The 19,425-nt window shown below is 35.7% G+C and overlaps 1 protein-coding gene across 4 annotated transcripts in view; it reads right to left on the bottom strand.

The window, feature by feature from the left end:
* Positions 1 to 634: 634 nt before the first annotated feature.
* LOC108342816 (protein NO VEIN) overlaps positions 635 to 19,425 on the bottom strand; it is a 35,103-nt gene continuing 16,312 nt past the window's right edge. For 3 of the 4 annotated variants that reach the window (XM_017580642.2, XM_052871505.1, XM_017580651.2), the window contains 8 exons: positions 17,662 to 19,403; positions 16,895 to 17,107; positions 10,075 to 12,333; positions 8,305 to 8,420; positions 5,507 to 5,900; positions 5,123 to 5,440; positions 2,829 to 3,086; positions 635 to 2,218 (listed from right to left, as the gene is read on the bottom strand). In XM_017580642.2, coding sequence (XP_017436131.1) covers positions 1,094 to 2,218; positions 2,829 to 3,086; positions 5,123 to 5,440; positions 5,507 to 5,900; positions 8,305 to 8,420; positions 10,075 to 12,333; positions 16,895 to 17,107; positions 17,662 to 19,403 — 6,425 coding nt within the window. In that variant the 3' untranslated portion in view covers positions 635 to 1,093. The remainder of the gene's footprint in view (positions 2,219 to 2,828; positions 3,087 to 5,122; positions 5,441 to 5,506; positions 5,901 to 8,304; positions 8,421 to 10,074; positions 12,334 to 16,894; positions 17,108 to 17,661; positions 19,404 to 19,425) is intronic. The other variant, XM_052871506.1, reaches the window with a different exon arrangement.

The following is a 19,425-nucleotide window of genomic DNA, read 5'->3' as shown; positions in this document are numbered from 1 at the left end:
AATGATTCATGAACTTGGGAAAAACTTACATGCAATCTGAGGATAAGATTGTAAGGAGAAACACAACATAACTACCATATTTAGTTGCGAAAAGAACAACCACTATGAATAAACTATTAATGCACCATTCAGGACTGGAGGAAAAAATAAATGGTAGAACCTATAACCTCTGTAACCAAAATGACATCAGGTATATAGGAAAAAAAATACGGGTGACTACTATGGAGAAATGAAAAACAACAAGAATAACGACAATTTGCCTACGAGTTAATGTTACTAACATGTTAATATCATGTTCTATAATTCTATAACTATAAATGATACTATAATATAATAGATAATAGTTAAATAAAGCAATGAAGGATTAAAATTCGGACATCTAAAATGAGAGGAAAAGGGCCAAAGGAAACCCATTTTCACTATTCATGCTGATTGCCCAATATATTAAACCCCTTCCAGCCATCCTCTAAGTTTTTAAATACATTCTTCTTCTCTTTTGGTTGGCACGCAGCATATGCCATCTAAAAGACCTGACAAGAAAAGGAAGTGCTACGATGAAATCATTTGAGAAAAGAAAAAATTCCAAATCAGTAGAATAATACATATTTATATCCCAAAAATTAGCTAAATCATCGAAAATCAAATTGGGGCTATCATGTTACCTACAAAATGGAAACAAGTTCGTATTTACATGTTTGACGGCTGGACCATGAGGTTCGCATAATTAAACGAAAAATTTACATAAATGTTGAAGGCACAAACGCTAGATATACACATACAAATAGCTGAAGCTGACAAGAAATTCTTTTAAAATATAGAAGACCTAAGTGAAACTGAATCTAGGAATATGAAAAGATGAAAAAATTCTGCTATTTACTCCCACATTATTTGCAGCAGGAACCCTCCATGAAAAGAACGAAAGATGCCCATGTAGCTGCAAAATTTTGTGTACAACTTAAGTGAACATATCTAGCGTAAGTGATATCCAATCGGATCTCTCTGCCAAGCCAGGATGCAGATGATATGCATTTGCAAGTCATTAATATTAGATTCACCAAGTTTGTACACCCAATATAATAAACACGAATGGAGGCTATGAGACAACAGAGAACGCCTTGTGTTGTCTTGGCATCATAACAGCCAATTGCAGCTCACCTTGTTGGCATAACTTCACTGGATCTTTGAATAAGGTGATCCTTGCGACATTATTTCCCATTAATGCAACAAATGCAATGGTATAAGATTCGCTTCTATCCTTTGCAAACTGCCACTCTCTCAGAGATATGTTGAACCAGTCCTTTTTTGGAGATCTGGTTGCTTTGACTTCTATAAACTCTTCATTGTTATCTTCCCCAATGACTAAATCATATGGAAGTCCAGTTTCATTAATTTCATTAACCCACCTTACAGAAGTCTTGCCAACTTTGTCAACAAAGTATTTGCATGCAAGAAACTCACCTAATCTGCCAGTAACCTTCCCTTGGTTAGCATCAAAGGTGCCAGTTTGTAGTCGTTCTCTGTTGCAAAATGCTGGCAAACTAAAATGAGCTTCATCCAGAGATTCATCTATAGCTTCATCCAAACCAACAGAATCAGAATCAGCATGGATACTAACAGCAGAGGGCTCAAAAAGATTGCATGATTGATCTTCAAAGTTCACATTATTATGCAACACTAGCGCCACAGAACTTGCTGATGGATCTTCCTTAATGGTCCAGTCAACAGTAAGTGATTCTTGTTCAGCACAAAATGGTGGGGAAATTATGCTTCCAGAAATATCATCCTTCTTCATTTCCGAAAAGCTGCTAATCTGAGCTGGTTTGGTCTTGAAACCATTGGCCCGGGCATAACTGAAATCTGGTGCAGTTTTCCAATCAGCAGGTGGCCAGTTGGGGCATACTGCAGTCTTCCTTCTTTGAAAGATCTGTTCATTTGCTGATGGAACACGATCTGAAGGTTTCAAAGTATCAGACTCTGCAAGTGAAGAAACAGAAGACAAAGTCCAAACAGGTTCTTCAACCGGAAGTTTGGGTACTTTTTGGCTATTCAAAATGAAAAATTCTATTTGCTCCTCAGAGGATCCAGATTCTGCCATGGTTGTTATCATATGAAGGAAATTTGCCATGTGCAATTCAGAAGTCCTATCTAATAATAAACTAGAGAGCTCCAGGAATAATGAATGATAATCTGATTCTTTAGTGGTGTAAAAGTTGTTGCCCTGTAAGTAACAACATACGAACACATTATATAAATACAGGTTCAGCAGCGAAACATTATTTCAACAAAAATTGTGACTTACAACAGGTAACTAAATTGTAATGTATGCTTGAGATACAGATTGCTTTCTACCATACTTTAATGATGAAGTACTGATATACTAAAATGTTTGATCTATGCAAAGAAATCCTCAATGCTTTCTAGCATACTTTAATAATGAAGTACATAAATCCTAAAAATTTCCAGCATTACTGATGATGAACTGAGAATCAAATCGTACACAGGAAATGTCAACCCAAAAAAGGATGGCACATGTTCACATTTTAATTATTAAAGAAAATTAAAAATTTGAAGAAATTATTCTCTTCTCATATGCAGGATGCCTAAATACCACTTAGAAAAAAGAAACAAAACCAATCAAGTGTGGGGCATAATTCAAATCTCTGGTCAAGGTGAAAAAAATTGATCTTTCAAACTAAAAGTCGCCTACTTCAATGTTTTATATTAGAATCCAAGTGAACACTTCCATCAAGTTTGGTTCAGTTTCATGAAGAACATGCATCCAGATAAATGATGCGGCGTTTAGATAAAATGTTTTGAATCAAACATACCTGCAAAAGACAACTACATTCAACTCGTCTTTTCGACACAATGCCACATGTCTTTATAACATTTCTGTAGAACAGCTTCTCAACAACAACGACTTTCAGATGTTTCAAAATATCAAAACCAGAATGCTTAAGTTTATCGTATTTATCAGTATGAAATTTATGAATGTAGCGCTGCGCATATGGCAGAGCCCAGTTTACCAATGACTTTTTCGAACTAGAATCAGCATGACCATAATATATTGGTTCCCGAGTTACCACCTGCACAATGTCATTGCATTGATGTAAATTCTGAAGTATAGGATTGTATAAAAAAAAAGACAAAATTGAATATTAACAGAGTACAAGGGAAAATTTTGAAACTTATTCCATCGTATGAAATAAATCTACCCATAAACTTATAATAATCCTTTTTTAACATAACCCCACCATCGGGGTTCACTCGAGAGGGTAAAATGCAGGAGATTGCCATTAATTGGGAAATCTTGAAGTTGTTATAAAGGCATGCATGTATGAAATGTAGAAATAAATCTCCCACAGTTTTTGTGCACAAGTGAACAAACAACAGTACACATTCTTTTTCTTTCGAAAATAACTTGCTTCTTAATAGGAACCAATGCTCTAGCAATGGAGATAGCTAAAGGGTGGTGAGACCAGCAGTGATGGTTGGGTCAGTGGGAACATCCAAGCTATAAGTAACAATCTTTACTTATTATTACTACCCTGTCTAAACCCACACTCCAAGCCAGATAAATATAGAACTGACTAAAGCATTGGATAAAAAGCACCATCCAGATAAATTTTAAACTAGCTATGTGTTCATCAACCAACATATAGGGTCTGTTTAGAAGCAACATATAAAATAGGAAAAATTAAATTACTTTCTATGTAAGTTAAATATAGTATATGCATAAGCTAATTTATAGAAGCTCTCTTATATAGTTTCCACAATTTTATTTTTATCCTGTACATTCTAATTTTAGTTCATGAAAAAAGTTAATTTCATTTTTTTAATTTTGCTCCTAGAAGGAGTTGTGGAGAAGCTCATCCAAACACGCGCATAATGACAAATAGGCTAGTCCAGTTAAGTGGTTTTATGTGGCTGATTAAATGCCCCTCAGTCATAACTCTATGTCCAGTTAAGCGATTTTATATGGCTGATTAAATGCCCCTCAGTCATAACTCTATGTCCAGTTAAGTGATTTTATGTGGCTGATTAAATGCCCCTCAGTCAGTCATAACTCTAAATAGGTCCAAGGACTAACAAATTACAGTGTTATTTATTAGCTTACTGACAAAGGAAAATTCTGTTCAAAGTCTCAATAATTTTTTTTATCATCTGTGAAATATTCTTTGATTTCTTATGGTAACATGAAGAGGCATAAAGAGAAAACTCAACAAGTTAATCAAGTGGTAGCAGATCCATGGAGAAAAACATAGACTTTTTTAAGATGAAATTATTGAACGAAGATAATTGGGATAAAAAGGCAGTGTTAACCTCATTGAGATGTGATGTCTAGGAAGATTAGTAAATGTTGCTAAATCAGTCTTGGGAGAATGAAAGGCAGTGAGTGCTGAGAGATGAAGAATCTTGGCAATAGAATGAAACTATTCAAACAAGGCAAGAAACAGAGTTCTTTATTGTCTAAAAGGGTGCAATAAGTTTGAAAATAGGACAAGTGTATGCTCGAAATTAGAAAAGGAAAGTTGTTACCGAAACAATCTAAAACCTTAAGACTTTTAAAGAGAACAGAATGATTAGAGGAGATCAAAAGTACAAAAGCTTACCAAAATAAAGAAGGCAAACAAGATATATTTGGATCAAGAAAGATGTATTAAAGAGCAAAAAAGTAAACTTCTGACCACTGATCAAGATATTAAAGAGAATGGGAGGTATTACTTTTATAAATTTTACAATTATGAACAATCATAAGATTGTAATATGAAAGGACTAGAAATCCAATAGGACAAAAAATTGGATTAATATATTTAAAATTGGAGAGGCAAGAGAAGCCTTGACGAGGATGGAAAACGGTAAAGATGTTAGTCCCGATGATATTTCTATTGAACTTTGGAAGTGTGTTGGAAAACAAGATATCATTTGGCTCACTAAGCTATTAAATGTCAGATGAACTAATCAAGCTTTTCAGAAATGTCTAAACCACATAAGTATAAAACTAATCAGTAGCACTATAAAATCAGGGGGAAAATGCGATTGAAAATAATTTAAGAATAGTCTAGAGTGCAAGAACATATAACAGAGAAAAACAGAATCACAGGAGAAAGTGTGATCATACCTCCGAGATAGCTGGAATACCAAAGCTTTTCATGACGATGGAAATTTTTTCTTGCACCATTTCCTTACAATGATCGGTCAGTTCTCCAAAATTGAGAAAGTCCAGGTTTTCCGAATGTTGGAATTCCTTTTTCAACTTCTTATCATCACACCAGCAGACGAGACCGAAAGAAGGATGCAACGAAACCCACCTATCTAGAACAGTGGGAAGCACAGGAAACTCTAATTTGGAAAGACATTCTTTCAGATAATTGACACCCTCAACACTAAGCGAACCAGACTTTAGTCCATCTGCCCACTTTAGTAAAACCTGCAAAATCTGGAGAGAGCACAGGATAAGATTCCAGGTAAAAGAAACACTTCCTATATATAAATCAAAACTTACTTTATCTGCTGCTTCTGAAGGCGAAGTGACAGTTGATAACTGCAGCAAAATTTGAATATAGCTGCACAGAGGAGGTGCCTCTTGTACTTGACACTCATCAACAAAGAAACCACGAAGAGAAGGGTAAATATTGCATAGCGACTTGTTTATAGGGGAATAAGATGAGTTGCACTGAGGATGGAACTCCTTCATTTGCTGAACAGAGCCAATTGAATCATGCCAATAAACTTCATTGGGATACACAAACGTCCCACATACAGCATCATTATGATCATAGACAGATGAGTTTGGTATAAATATGAAAGGTCCAGACATCAAGTCATCCATAGTTTTCTTCTTTGAAGATGCCATTTCATTCCAAATGAATGTATATAATTTGGTCATTTGTGTTATGCTGGCAAAAGCAATCGCCATTATTTGTGAGTAAACTTGTGTAATTTAAAATTGTTAGCAAAGAAACAAAAGAATAACTGATAAAGTCAATGACAGCAAATTTCTAAATTTGGCGACTCAACTTTTCTCTTCTTACCAATAGGCACATAAACTTCTTCAACATATTAATAATAATAATAATAATAATAATAATATGTTGAAGTATAATATCTTTATTATTATTAATATTTATGTTAGGGTTTTGTTAGGGGTGGGGGGCTTCCCACCCTTTTACTTTTCAGACCCGCACTTCCTCCCCCATTTCCACTCCACCACCACCAGCCACTATGCAAAAAGCGGCCACCATGAACCGCCACGAAAAGTTTGCTTTGCCACTGCCTTTTTGTGGTGGCAAGTTGAAAAACTACTACCGGCTTTCACCATGGCACCGCTATGGCCAAAATTTGATAACACTAGATCAACCCTAATATGTAATAAAAAATGTAGAGAAGTAGTGCATGATGGTGGAAGCAGATGAAGTAGACATCACAGATTTGAGGACTAGTATTTCTCTACAAGGAGGAGATAATGGAAGACCCCTAACCAAGGCACCAACCACTATAGCAACAGCCAAGAGAATACAATAATAATAACTACTTCAGTAGGCCAAGCTCTTATCAACATGGATCAACCCTAATATGTAATAAAATGTACAAAAGTAGTGTAGATCATTCCAGCCTTGTATTTGCACAGGCTAGTCTATAGGTTTGGGCCTTGTATGTGGGCCAAGTAATGTAGGTTTTTTTGGCTTGATTTTAGGTCTTGTAAGATACTCCCCCTCACGGCAAACGACGATACTGTGAAGGTGAAAGGTCATAATGATCTCCTTTATTCATCAAAGGACCACTAGGAACCATGGTTGGATTGTGTTGAGAACAGTAAGGATGACAGATTCAAGGAACAAAGATTGAGACTTATGATGACATTAAAGGCAGAAGACAGGTTGGAGGTCCAAAGGTTCTGTGCTAAACTACTCCCAAATGGTGATACTCAACACTGTATCACAAGAAGTACGGGCTAAACAAACTAGCTTCAAGCCCAAGGAGAAAGTGACCAACAATGATTGAAGAAAAAAGTGACAAAGTGGCATCAAGAGCAGTTTGCTGACTTTGAAATCAGGAACCAAGGACGTATATGGACTCAACATGATTCGGCGAGTCAAACAATGATGAAACAGAGATCTAAAGGACTTAGGGTTCCAAAATATCAGAATAAAACCCTAGGTCTGAGTTACAAACATCGAAACTAAGAAACAAGTACCAAAACGCACTCAGGAGCTCCGACGAGACGAATGACAATGTCGTAGTGTAATTTAAACACACGTGACAAACACACGCTAGAAGCTGATCGAAGAGAAGCTGTGCGTGACGGTGCGTGTGGAGGAGAATGAGGCAGCTACCACCAGGGATGGGTCACGCTCCTCGATGCGCACAAAACCCCTAACTTCCCTAGAGGAAACGAGACGGCAACAGCAGCAGAGGTCGAACAGATGTGGCATGCGTGACGACGCTTGGATGAGAACTAGCCCTCGACACAAGTAGGGTTGACCGTCGCTCAAGGAGGCGATCCAAATTCATTGGTCGTCAGACTAAATTGTGGCGGTAGCCGTCGACGGATAGTGGCGGACGACATCGGAATGGCAGGGAACATAGGTTGATGGTGACAAACTTATGTGGACAGCTCCTCATAGTGAAAAACAGTGCCAATTGGACAACGGCAAACGGCGCTGGACAGCGACAAAAGACACCGAACAGCGGACAAACGGCACCGGACAGCGGCAAACAGCACCAGACAACGGCAAGTTGCGGACAACAACTAGTGTTTGGAGACTAGACAAAAACTAGAACAAGACTGCTCATTGAGGTATTTCATAAAAGATGAAATTTTTAAGGCCGCCGGTGGTGGCGTTGGCCACCGGCGCCAACAAAGACAGAGTAGGAAGAGACTCAAACAACCTGCTCTGATAACAACTTGAGATTGAAACTGTAAAATAATTCTTGAGGAATTAATTGATCCCTCTCATAATCTTCTATTTATAAGAATAAATTGATACAAGAGTACATGATAATTAGGGTAACCTTAGATACAATATAATCATGATAGGGTAACCTAGACACAATATAATCATGATAAATAGGGTAACCTAGACACAATATAATCATGATAAATAGGATAATCCTAGACACAATATAATCATGATAAATAGGGTAACCCTAGATATAATATAATCATGATAAATAGGGTAAATATTCTAACATGTGTCACCATATCTTTCATGTCATTGTGCTTCTAGATGAAAAGTGTGGCAGTTAATCAAACAACTCTAGTTAAACTGCATATGTAAAAGCTGTAAAGGACATGCATACCTTGCCTCGAATGGAGTCTTTGATGATTTTCTCAAGGCCTTAAGAACGTCCAAAATATCACCAAGTGTAACCCTAGTCTTAAACCCAAAATCCTTTACTAATCTTTCACTTTTCACCTAATTGAACACAGAAAAAAACTGTCAAATTCCAGTTACTATGTTCTTTTTTCAGCTAACTGTGTCACGGTATTCAAAATCCAAAATACAAGTACACAACATTGATGTAGCACAGGTACTGCAACCAAAGGAAAGCATTAAGAAAACAGTACAGTTCATCAAAAATTCAAATTTTGAAACTTAATAATTAGCAGATAGACAAATTAATATCCTCACATATAATTCTGGCTCTAGTAGGACAAGCATCCAACCAAACGACAACCAAAATCCAAGCTAGGAAAGGCAATTCTAATACAACATAATAATAGCATAAAAATGACCTCAGTATATAAACCATACCGGTACTTATTCTATAAATTCTGAATTACATGGTACACTTAGCCTATGTAAACCATATCAAATCTCAGTATGGTAGTAAGTATGGTACGATACACAATTCGTATAGCACAATATGAAGCAATTCACAACCTATGTTTTAATGAGGATCAATAACAATGTCGCACAATATGAAGCAATTCACAACCCCTATGTTTTAATGAGGATCAATAACAATGCCTATGAGTTAGATTTACTCAGTAGTTATAACATTAGCCCTACTTTAAATGTTGGTGACCATTCTCCTTTTGATATAGGTGTTGCAAATTCATGGTCGAATTCTCTCCAAGAGGAGGATGATGAGTCCATCACTCCTCATGAGGATGAAGAGGCTCTTCCTAGGAGGATTACTAGAATCTAGGTCATGCTAGGTTGTTCTAGTTTCTAGGTTGCCTTACCTCTAGAATCACACTTTGTGTAATAGCTAAGAGGGTCCCTTCCAACACCTATATAAGAAGACCTCTCCACCACTTGTAAAGGATTAACTAATTTGAATAGAGTGTTTATTGTTATGCCGTGTGTGAGGGATTAGAGAGTCCTCTTTAATCTTCACGCCCATATATCACCTAAACACCATTAACTTGTAATCTCAAGAACATAAGATGATCCCTTATCAATAGATAAATTGATAGGACCATGAGGGTCTATGTTAGGAAAAACGGAATTAGAAAACAGGACATAGATTGATAGGAGGCTTGGGGTTGTTAGGCTGTTATGTGTCCCTTGGGGGATGGCTATATATAGGGGGGATGTGTCTTATGAAAGACACGTTTTTGTAATTGAGAAAGTAGAGACAGGATCTGTTACATCCTGTTCGAAGGGAAGTTGTGTCCCTTGGCTGTATTCAAACATCCTTATTGTTTTGGAATAATAATACCATTTTCCAGTGTTGTGTCTGTTTGCCTGTTATGTTTCGGAACCTAACCAGAGAAATCTGGGTTTCTTGTCACCAAGAAACCTAATAGAAATGACATCCCTTACTTGTGAGCTTAAATGGGCAAAACAATTCTCTATTCATATCAAGAAAAGTAATTCCATAATTATTGCTTCCTGCTTAAACACTTTTTTACACGGACTATAATTGGTTATGCTCTATTAGAATAGAATATGCACAAGCTAAATCAATTATTGTAACAGCTATAACTGTAACACCCAAAAACCTAACAGAAATAACAGACTGAAAATATCACACTGACTAACCGAAGAAAAATGTTAGGAAATCCAAAAGGAGAAATTATACATTCGCTCACTGAATAACACAAATGTGCCCAAAACTAACCTTTGGAACAGCATACGGTGCAAAATCTCCTAAGACCATCCGGACTGTTTCACAATCATAAAACAAATCCCTAGGATAGTGTACGTCTGTATCCATGGTTGAAACCACCCACTGGACATCACACAAGCTGCATATAAATGTAGACTTAAAGGGATGACCATCCCCAGCAGATTTAGGATAGAAATGGCCCGTTGTTTTATTACTGTAGCAAGCATCCCATAACATATCAAGAACCTCCAAGAGATATTTACAATTTTCAAGATTGCAACCTTTAGACAACAAGGACAATAATTGCACTATTTCTGGGGATTCCCAGTCTTTGACTAATAATTCAGCCGATATTAGACCCCTATCCCACATCACCTGCTTAAATGTGGCATCACGTATATCAACAACACTCTTATCCACCTGAACTATTTGAACAAAATCTGTGATGCCAATTTTCTCAAAAAAATTCCTCCACTTCACCGCTGCAGATGAAACTGATTCATTTACTGAATGGCTTAAATAGATTAGGTCTACCTCATGCCACGTCATATTTACACAGTCAGCCAGCAATTTTGGAGTAACAGGATTCCCAAATCCAGTACAGAAATGAATTGGTGTCTCGGCAGGACACTTGAAACCACAATTTGTCAATAACAAAGATTTACATCTAAACTCAGATATTATATGATCGCTTTCAGTAAAACAATCAGAACAGGTGGAGTTCAGGTGTAGCATTACAAAACATACATATTCCACCATTAACATTCTGTTTTTGTTTGCCATGGTTTCATCAGACAACGCAGGTAAAATATGCAGCTTCACTACATCATGTACAGACAGCTGTTGAACACCAATACCCTGAAGTAACTGGGTAATATTGTCCATAAAAATCATATTCAAGCTCAGAGTACCCGAAGATGTAGAGAAAAGGGAAGGACTTACAGTCCTTAGTTTAGCACATATATTAGGGAAAGCTTCAATTTTATGCTCTTCGTCAAACCCTGAGTTTAAATTATTGGACTGCAACCATATAGTGCCTTCATCCACTGAGCTGTATGTACCATCCGAAAGTGGAATAAATGGTATCTTTTGAAGATTTTTCCGAATATCTTCCATTTCAAAATTGATTGACACAGACGCAGATGAATTGAACATTGTTATATAAAGAGTATTTAGACAAGTAGCTAGCCAACTCATGCCCATCGATATAAGGGTGGTCTTTCTATGACATAAAGATGACAGTAATCGAACAAGGATGTTAGGCCCAAAGTCCTCAATGCCTAGTGCCCTTGCTAATGCATCAGACAATACTGTATTTTTTTTCAGGTATCTAAGCCCAAGGTGTTCAAAAAGCATGTTATCAGGAATAAGATCACGCACCTGCTCTGTCCAGCCTCTCAATACCTTACATGGAAGAGCCCACTCACAATTTTCATCATCCACAAGTAAGCAATTCATCATTCGCAGTTTAGAAATAATCAAACGAGGAAGACTGGAGAAAAAACCATGAACTTCACCAACTAATGGAACAAAACTCATGAAGGCAGACAATCCCTTTTCAGGCTCACTCCTAAAACAGGGAAGTTCACAAAATTCTCTCTGTGCTCTGACAAACAAACTAGGATACTCTGACAGCAACCACTGATTCCAAGGACTGTCTCCGTCAACTTCCTCTCTAGATGAAGGAAGAACAAAGTCACCTTGAAGAATAAACTTCAGGCCATATGTTCTTAAAGGAAGAAATGCAAAAACAGGCTGTTGATCTGAACATGGAATGTAACTATTATCTGATTCCTGCAAAGTAAATGCCATAGAGATTTCAGTTGTCTTCACATCAAAGCGAATGGAATTTGAATGCAACTTCTGGGATACTACAAACCACGCCATTTTCTCATTCCCATGAGAAACCTTAATGATACCATCTCCTAAAATTTCCTTTTTCATAACAATGAGTGTATCATTAAGCATGTTTCTCAACTTGATACACTTGAGGCGATGAAGAAATAGTAACAATGAAGGATGAAGATCTGAAAACATAGTCAAAATACTATTCAAGGCCATTTCTTCTAATAGGTGGGATCTGAATGGAAGCAGAATGCATGTCTTCCAGGGACCATCATCATACAATTTGCTATCATTAGATGCCATCCTCCTGAATATACCAACATCACACGGAGGTATTACTGTGGGCAAAACAAAACCAATCTGGCCTTCACTAATGTCAAATTTAACATGAAAACCATTAGAATGAATTTCTGGAGCATCTGTGATCTGCAACGAGAACAACTAAGATTAATGAAATTCATTATCTGAATATATAAAAAATGAAGGGAAAAAATGTATTTTGTGATAATTCCATTTAGACAAATATGATAAAGAACAAAAGCACTAGCATTAATCAACAGTCAGCTCAATTAACCTGACAGATTAAAGAAGATGAAGGAGAAATATTATAATACCTTGCAAATAGGAAGTAAGAAAAAAGGAAAAGAAACTTGTAAACAAAGAAAAATCCATAAAACCATCAGTTCAGGCATACCAAACTGAATTCCTGCCAGGGTTTAGGAAACATTATCTTCAAGAGGTGTAAATTAATAGAACTAAAGTGTAACCAGAGACCAGTGCAAACGAATAAATTTATATTTTTTAATATTTTTCCTTAACCATGTCATTTGATTCATATGGCTGACTTTACCTGGTGGAAAAGGACTCTTTCTTTTTATCCTGTATTTGATTACAATTCAAAACATTAGGGAAAGGTCAGTTGTTTGTAATATAGTGAAAAAATTAAAATTTATTCGTATGTGTTAGATGTAAAGGACTTAGGTCCATCTCTATATTTTTCTATTTATAAATGCATATCCCTATGTACTCGGTACGCATTAGGATATAGCCTGTGCCTCTCTTTTATTTCATCATTGCATCTAGAACTAGGGTTTTTCCATGCCTCTACAGCGAACCCACTATTCACTGATGCTAAATTTTGTTACGAAATTATTTTCTGGCAGTTATCATTTCCTTTTACAGCTTTTGTTTTTCACCACCACCGTGCTACCACCACCTAGTCTGGTCTCCCCACCTCGTCCAACTCATCCTTGCCACCCCTTTTCAAACTTATAACTTTCATTGTGATCAAGGTTCATTGGAATTTTTTTCATTATAATTAATTTCCCAATGTAAAATAATTATCTATGGCCTCTTCTTCAACATTGATATTTGATCCTTCACTACCATCTACTATCTTCAACGAGTTTTTCAAATCTTTTGAGGATCGTCAGAACTCTAGTTCAGATGCTTCTGTTCATGGTGATTGAATCGTGAATCATATTGTGTATCGGAGAGCTAATATTTCGTATCGTGAATTGTATGATTCATAAAAATTTTAAAAATATAAAATACAAGACATGCAAACAGGTAAAAATGTAATTAATAATAGCAATTACACTAAATTATGTTAATATTATAATTATTGGATTGAGATAGGTCTTATGACTCACCTCGTTTATTTAATGAAAAATAAAATATATGGGTTGATAAATATTCGACCCCACACAAATAGGAGACTCCAACACAGAAGATCATGAAACAATTGTATTGTAAACAGAAGGAGAAACTTCTGGTTCTATTTATTTATTGGCACCGAATATGAGTTTTATGGTCTTTATCATCTCCGAACATCTGCACATGTTGGCATGGTCATGGATTCTACCTCTCATGCTAAGTTGGATCATCCTAGCCTTGCCAACATGTTGTAGCTTGTTCCACGTTTGTCTAAGTTATCAAGTTTAGCTTGAGTCATGTCAAGTAGGAAAACACAGTCATAGTTCTTTTCCTAAAAATGATTCACAACATGCTTTGTCTACTTTTGCCTTAGCTCATTTTGACATTTGGGAACCAAGTTGTATTAAGTCAAATTTAGGGTTTCAATAGTTTGTCACATTTATTGATCATTATTCAAGATGTACTTGGTTCTTTTTATGAAAGATCATTCTAAATTTGTTTTCTATGTTTCAATCATTTTACAAGGAAATTAAAAATCAATGTGGAGTTTCTATTCTAATTATGCATAGTGATACACCCATGAATATGTTTCTCATGCTTTTCAAAATTTTATAACTTCTCATGGGATTCTTCATAAACTTAATGTGCTCCTCAACAAAATGGGGTAGTTCAACACATGAATAGACATTTTGTTGAAACAACTCATACAATGTTAATCCATGGTGAGATCCCTCGGTGTTTTTTGGGGTATGTTGTTCTTAGTGTGTGTGTTATCTAATTAATCTCATATCATTTAGATAACAAAATTTCTCATCCTATTTTATTTCTTCGTGACCCTCTCCATCTCTTACCACTTATTTTTGTTCACAATTTTGGTCAGAATCTTGATAAATTATTTGCTAGGTTGCACAAGTGTATCTTTATATTATTCACTAAATCACAAAAAGGATATATATTTTCCTCTCCTTCCCTTAACAACTATTTTATTTCAGTCAATGTCACAATCACCGAGTCTTCCCTATAGTCTAAGTCTATTCATTCTTACTTCCATCTGATTAAATCACAAACCCATTTGTTTGTGATCCTTGCATTGTTTCTAGTGTGCCTACAAACCTTATTCCTCCACCACCTTTTCAAGTGTATAGTTGTCAATAAATTTCCCATCTTCCACTAAATGACTCTCTTTCAGTGCTCCTTCATCTCCTCCAACTTTGACAATTGAATCTAATCTTTCAATTTCTCTTTATAAAGGTATTGCTCTACACATAGTTCTTATCCTCATTATAGTGCTTTGAGTTATTATATATAGATTATCTCCATCACTTTATACTTTTCTTTGGTCTATTTCTCTTGTTACAATTCCAAAATTTATATGTTATGTCTTAGCCCATCCTAATTGGTGTCAAGCCTTGATTAATGAATAAGTGCTCTTCAGAATAGTAGAAGTTGAGAACTCGTTTGTTTACCTTTTGAGAAAGCTGATGTTGGTAGTAAGTGGATTTTTGTTATCAAGGTTGGTCCTAATGGCATTATTAATCATCTCAAAGCTCGCCTAGTCATCAAAGGTTATACAAAAGTTTTTGAATTGGACTTTGGTAACAATTTCTCCAGCTGCAAACATGACCTTTGTTCATTTATTCATAGTCATGCCTAGTCTTCAATGTTGGCTTCTTATCAACTGGAAGTCAAAATGTTTTTCTTAATAAACCTCTAGGTTTTGCTGCTCAAGGGAAGTCTTCTATATTGGTATGTTGTCTCCACAAATCTTTATATGGCCTTAAGCAGTCTCCTAGGGCTTGGTTTTGCAAATTTAGCATTATTCTTCAATAATTTGGTATGACATGAAGTGAGGAAGATCATTCAGTAGTTTATCATCACTCAAGCGTCAGGTGTATCTACCTAGTAGTATATGTTGATGATATTGTACTCATCAAACAGTGATCACTATGGCATCTCACTAGTAAAGCAACACTTTTGTCACCACTTTTAGAGCAAGGCGCTTCGCAAACTTAGATAATTCTTGGGGATTGAGGTAACAAAATCCAACAATTGTATTGTTATTTCTCAAAGGAAATATGCATTGGATACTTCAGAGGATACTAGATTAATGAATTCAAAGTCAGTTGACACTCCCATAGATCCCAATACCAAACCCCTACCTAATAGGGGAGTCACTCTCAAATTTTGAGAAGCATAGAAGATTAGTCAAAAGAAAATTATAAAGTCAGGGCTTCATCTACTTGTGAGCTTATTTGGCTTAAAGAATTACTTAAAGAATTACAATTTGGGAAGGTCACTCAAAAGACACTTATATATGACATCAAGTTGCTCTTCATATTGACTCACATCTCGTCTTTCACAAGCAAACCAAACATATTGAGGTTGATTGTCATTTTATTTGAGAAACAATTGTATCTAGAAAAATCATTTGTTAATTCTAATGATCAACTAGCATGTGTGTTTACTAAATCATTATGTGGACCTAGAATTTGTTATATTTGTAATAAGTTTGGTACATACAATTTAAATACACTAGCTTGAAAGAAAGTGTTAGAAGTAACAAACTTGGACCCATCCCTTTATATTTTCCTATTTATAAATGCATAACCCTATGTGCTCAATACAAATTAGGGATTCAGCATATACATCTCTCTCTTTTATTTCAAGAGTATGTATGCTTTTGCTATAAATGCAAGAGCAACACCTGTCATGATTTTTCAACAAGCTAATGATACAAGTTGGTTTGTGTTTGCAAACTATACTTAAATAACTTGACAAGTTCAGTAGTAGATTGCAAATGATGAAAACCTTGTTAAACAATGAGGAAGAAAGAAATTAAAAATATAGTAACAAACTTTGGCAGTAAATCTTATTGATAAATTTGAGATCCTAAGAGACGGAAATTCACTCTAAAATTCATTCAAAATCATTTGTATATAATTATAATTTTAGTTACTTGATAACTTTTCACTAGAATTTAATCCCTGATTTTTTTTTTTAATTGTAGTTACAATCAAGTCCAACTCAACAATCAGAGGTTTGGGATGGATTAGAGATGCCAAATGTTAGAAAGGTTTAGAAATGAAATTTTTTATCAAATTTGCATAGTTGGGTTAAGGATTTAAAGAACGAAGTCTAGAGCACAAAATGGTTTAAAACGAATGAATGGCTTCATTCAAGGAAATATTAAGAACAAAATAAGAATTCAAGAGTTTTGGGTATGTAAAAACTGGTAGATGGACTTCATTTTAGCAATTAATATAATTGAAGTTGGGTCTTCGGATAAAACAATGTTGTTTTAAGAACCTAAAAAATATAACCGGAAACATACCCGGAAAACAGACTTGAAACCGATGCCTTTTTTCCCTATGTATCCAGCATTAGATCCTTTCTTTGTTGAATTTCCAACATCACAAAGTGCTCTCATATTTTGTGCAGAGAAACCTAGCTCGTTATTCAATACAACTATACCAGATTCTTGAAGAATAAATGTAAGAGTTGGTTCCACATTTTCTGGATAATTATTGTCATCTGCATTTTGAACCTGAATCAAAAGGAGCAATTATCAGGCACAGGACGTATTGACTCTCAAGCTACCAATAGTTATACTAAGTGCCAACAAGATAAACAAAGTTTCAAATTTAAGGATGAATCGTCAATGTAAATGATTTATTACTATCAACTGCACATGAACAGTGTAAAATGATATTGAAGATTTAAATTGAATTGCTCTAAGATAATCAGACTTCGTTGTTTACCCTCCTGCATAGCACAATCAATCTATCAATGGTGCAGATATGATGTCACTACTCCAAAAACTAAAATCATTCAGATATGAGAAACATTTTCAGTGTGTTATGTCTGTCTTAAATCTATATTAGATATTATTTTTATCCATTCCCAACAAAATTCAACTTCTAAGGTAATGTAAAAAGTGAAACTCATCTATCAGGTAATAATGTTGAAGCTTTCATCTTAGATATTCAGCACATAGTATTTACGAACAATAATAAGAAAGGAATAACAACGAATCACAAATATCCTCCATTTCTCCATTATTAATAATCAGAAGATAAAACATTAAAGCATTATTCTCACCAACTCAAGAATAAAATGTGAATCTTGAGAATATAGTTCTTGTGAAAGGCAATGCAGTGCTCTCCCTAACCGGGCATGTTGCTTCTTCAACATTGAAGTATCAATATCAGAAAGACTTGAATCTAGGCCAAATTCATCCCGCCTGATGGATTCAATAAGCAGTGGAGCATCCACATCTGCAACATTTTGAAATGAATTTCCCAGGCAGCAAGTGTCAGATTCCTGGTTAGGTTTTTCTTGATCAACTGTTCCAGTGACCTCAATATTTGCTTCAGGAATAGGAGACTTCTCCAAAGTATATTGGTCAAGACCCCTTGCATTTATATCACCCCTTGCATTTATATCAGTTTTGGCATCTTTTAAGCATGACACTTGAGTACAATGAATGTCAGAAGTGTTGTTTGAAATAAATGAATGGTAATCATTTATCCATTCAGAAATACCCAAAGATAATCCTATTTCATGAAGCATGAAACGTTGCTCGATATTGCTGCATTCACATAAAATAGCTGAAGCAGCATTCTTGAAAACAGATTGCATTCCAGAAAGCAACAAGTCAGAAGCAAAACTGTGAAATTCTGCTGGTAAGTAACCAAGACAATCAAGCACAAACCTTGACAGAATGGATGCAACTTTACTCACTTTCCGTATGTGTTTGCTAAACTCACTTCCCATTTTAGCATTTGAAATTTCAGTTAAAATTTTTGTTTTACTTAATGCTTCCACAGACTGATTGAGAGCATTCTCATCATCACTAACATCTTCAACAGTGTTTCTGAACATAACTTCAAATGCATGACAAGCATGGCATTTTAAAAGTGACAATGGAACATATTTTTCCCCCCCTACAAGTGAGATCAGAGACAGCAAATGCACTGCAGTTTGGAAAGAGGATCCTTGAAGTGCGGCCTCCAGGAAAGAGTCCAAGGACGCAGAATGATCTAACCGTATCACCTTTCCATCTCTGGTAACTAAACACAATAATTCCTGGGTATTTACATCATCCAACAACCATGATATTAGTGGGCCTAGAAAGGGAGCAAACCTAAGATCCCAATGAGACCACTTGCTCAAATCAGACAACATTGGAGACTTGAGAAAGAGTTCAATAGCATTTTTTGCCATAACATTTTCATTTTTTTTTGCATGGCTGGTCTCAGACCTATTAGTCATCATTTCTGACCAATTATTATCTCGATCACTTGATGACTCTCCATTATAGTTCTTTCCTGTAATGGTTGCCGAAAATACAACACATTTTGAAGTCACACAAGATTTATGCCCCTGAACAGCATTCAGCAGATTCACTAGAGAGCCATTTGGAGGAACATCAAACATAATTGAAGGGAACTGCCTCGTAAGCAGCATGGATAGCATTTGTTTGGTTACTATTTCATTCTCCCACAAAGTACTAAGAGCCTGAGATACTAGAGCAGTCAATTGATTTGTAGACATGCAGGCCCCAAAAGGGAAATTTTCACATCTATTGCCATCAAACAGCTTCAGTAGCTCATGAGGCAACTCGTTAATGTGCTTCTCCAGGAATGATATGAAATCTCCATAACCAAGAGAATCGAAGCTTTTAATACCAAATTCCATGGCCAACCAATTTTCACAGCTGCAAAACTTCCTCAACAACATAATTCTGTATTGCATAAGTGAGTCGCTACTAACTCTATTTATCTCATTGTCATGGTCAAAATAAGTTCCAATTTTTCTGATGACATCACCAGAAGAAATACCTGTGACATCCAATAATGAAGT

The sequence above is a fragment of the Vigna angularis genome, chromosome 1 (genome assembly GCF_016808095.1).
Source record: "Vigna angularis cultivar LongXiaoDou No.4 chromosome 1, ASM1680809v1, whole genome shotgun sequence".
Taxonomy (NCBI): Eukaryota; Viridiplantae; Streptophyta; class Magnoliopsida; order Fabales; family Fabaceae; genus Vigna; species Vigna angularis.
Note: the sequence above shows the minus strand (reverse complement) of the source record. Positions and strands in the feature narration are given on the sequence as shown.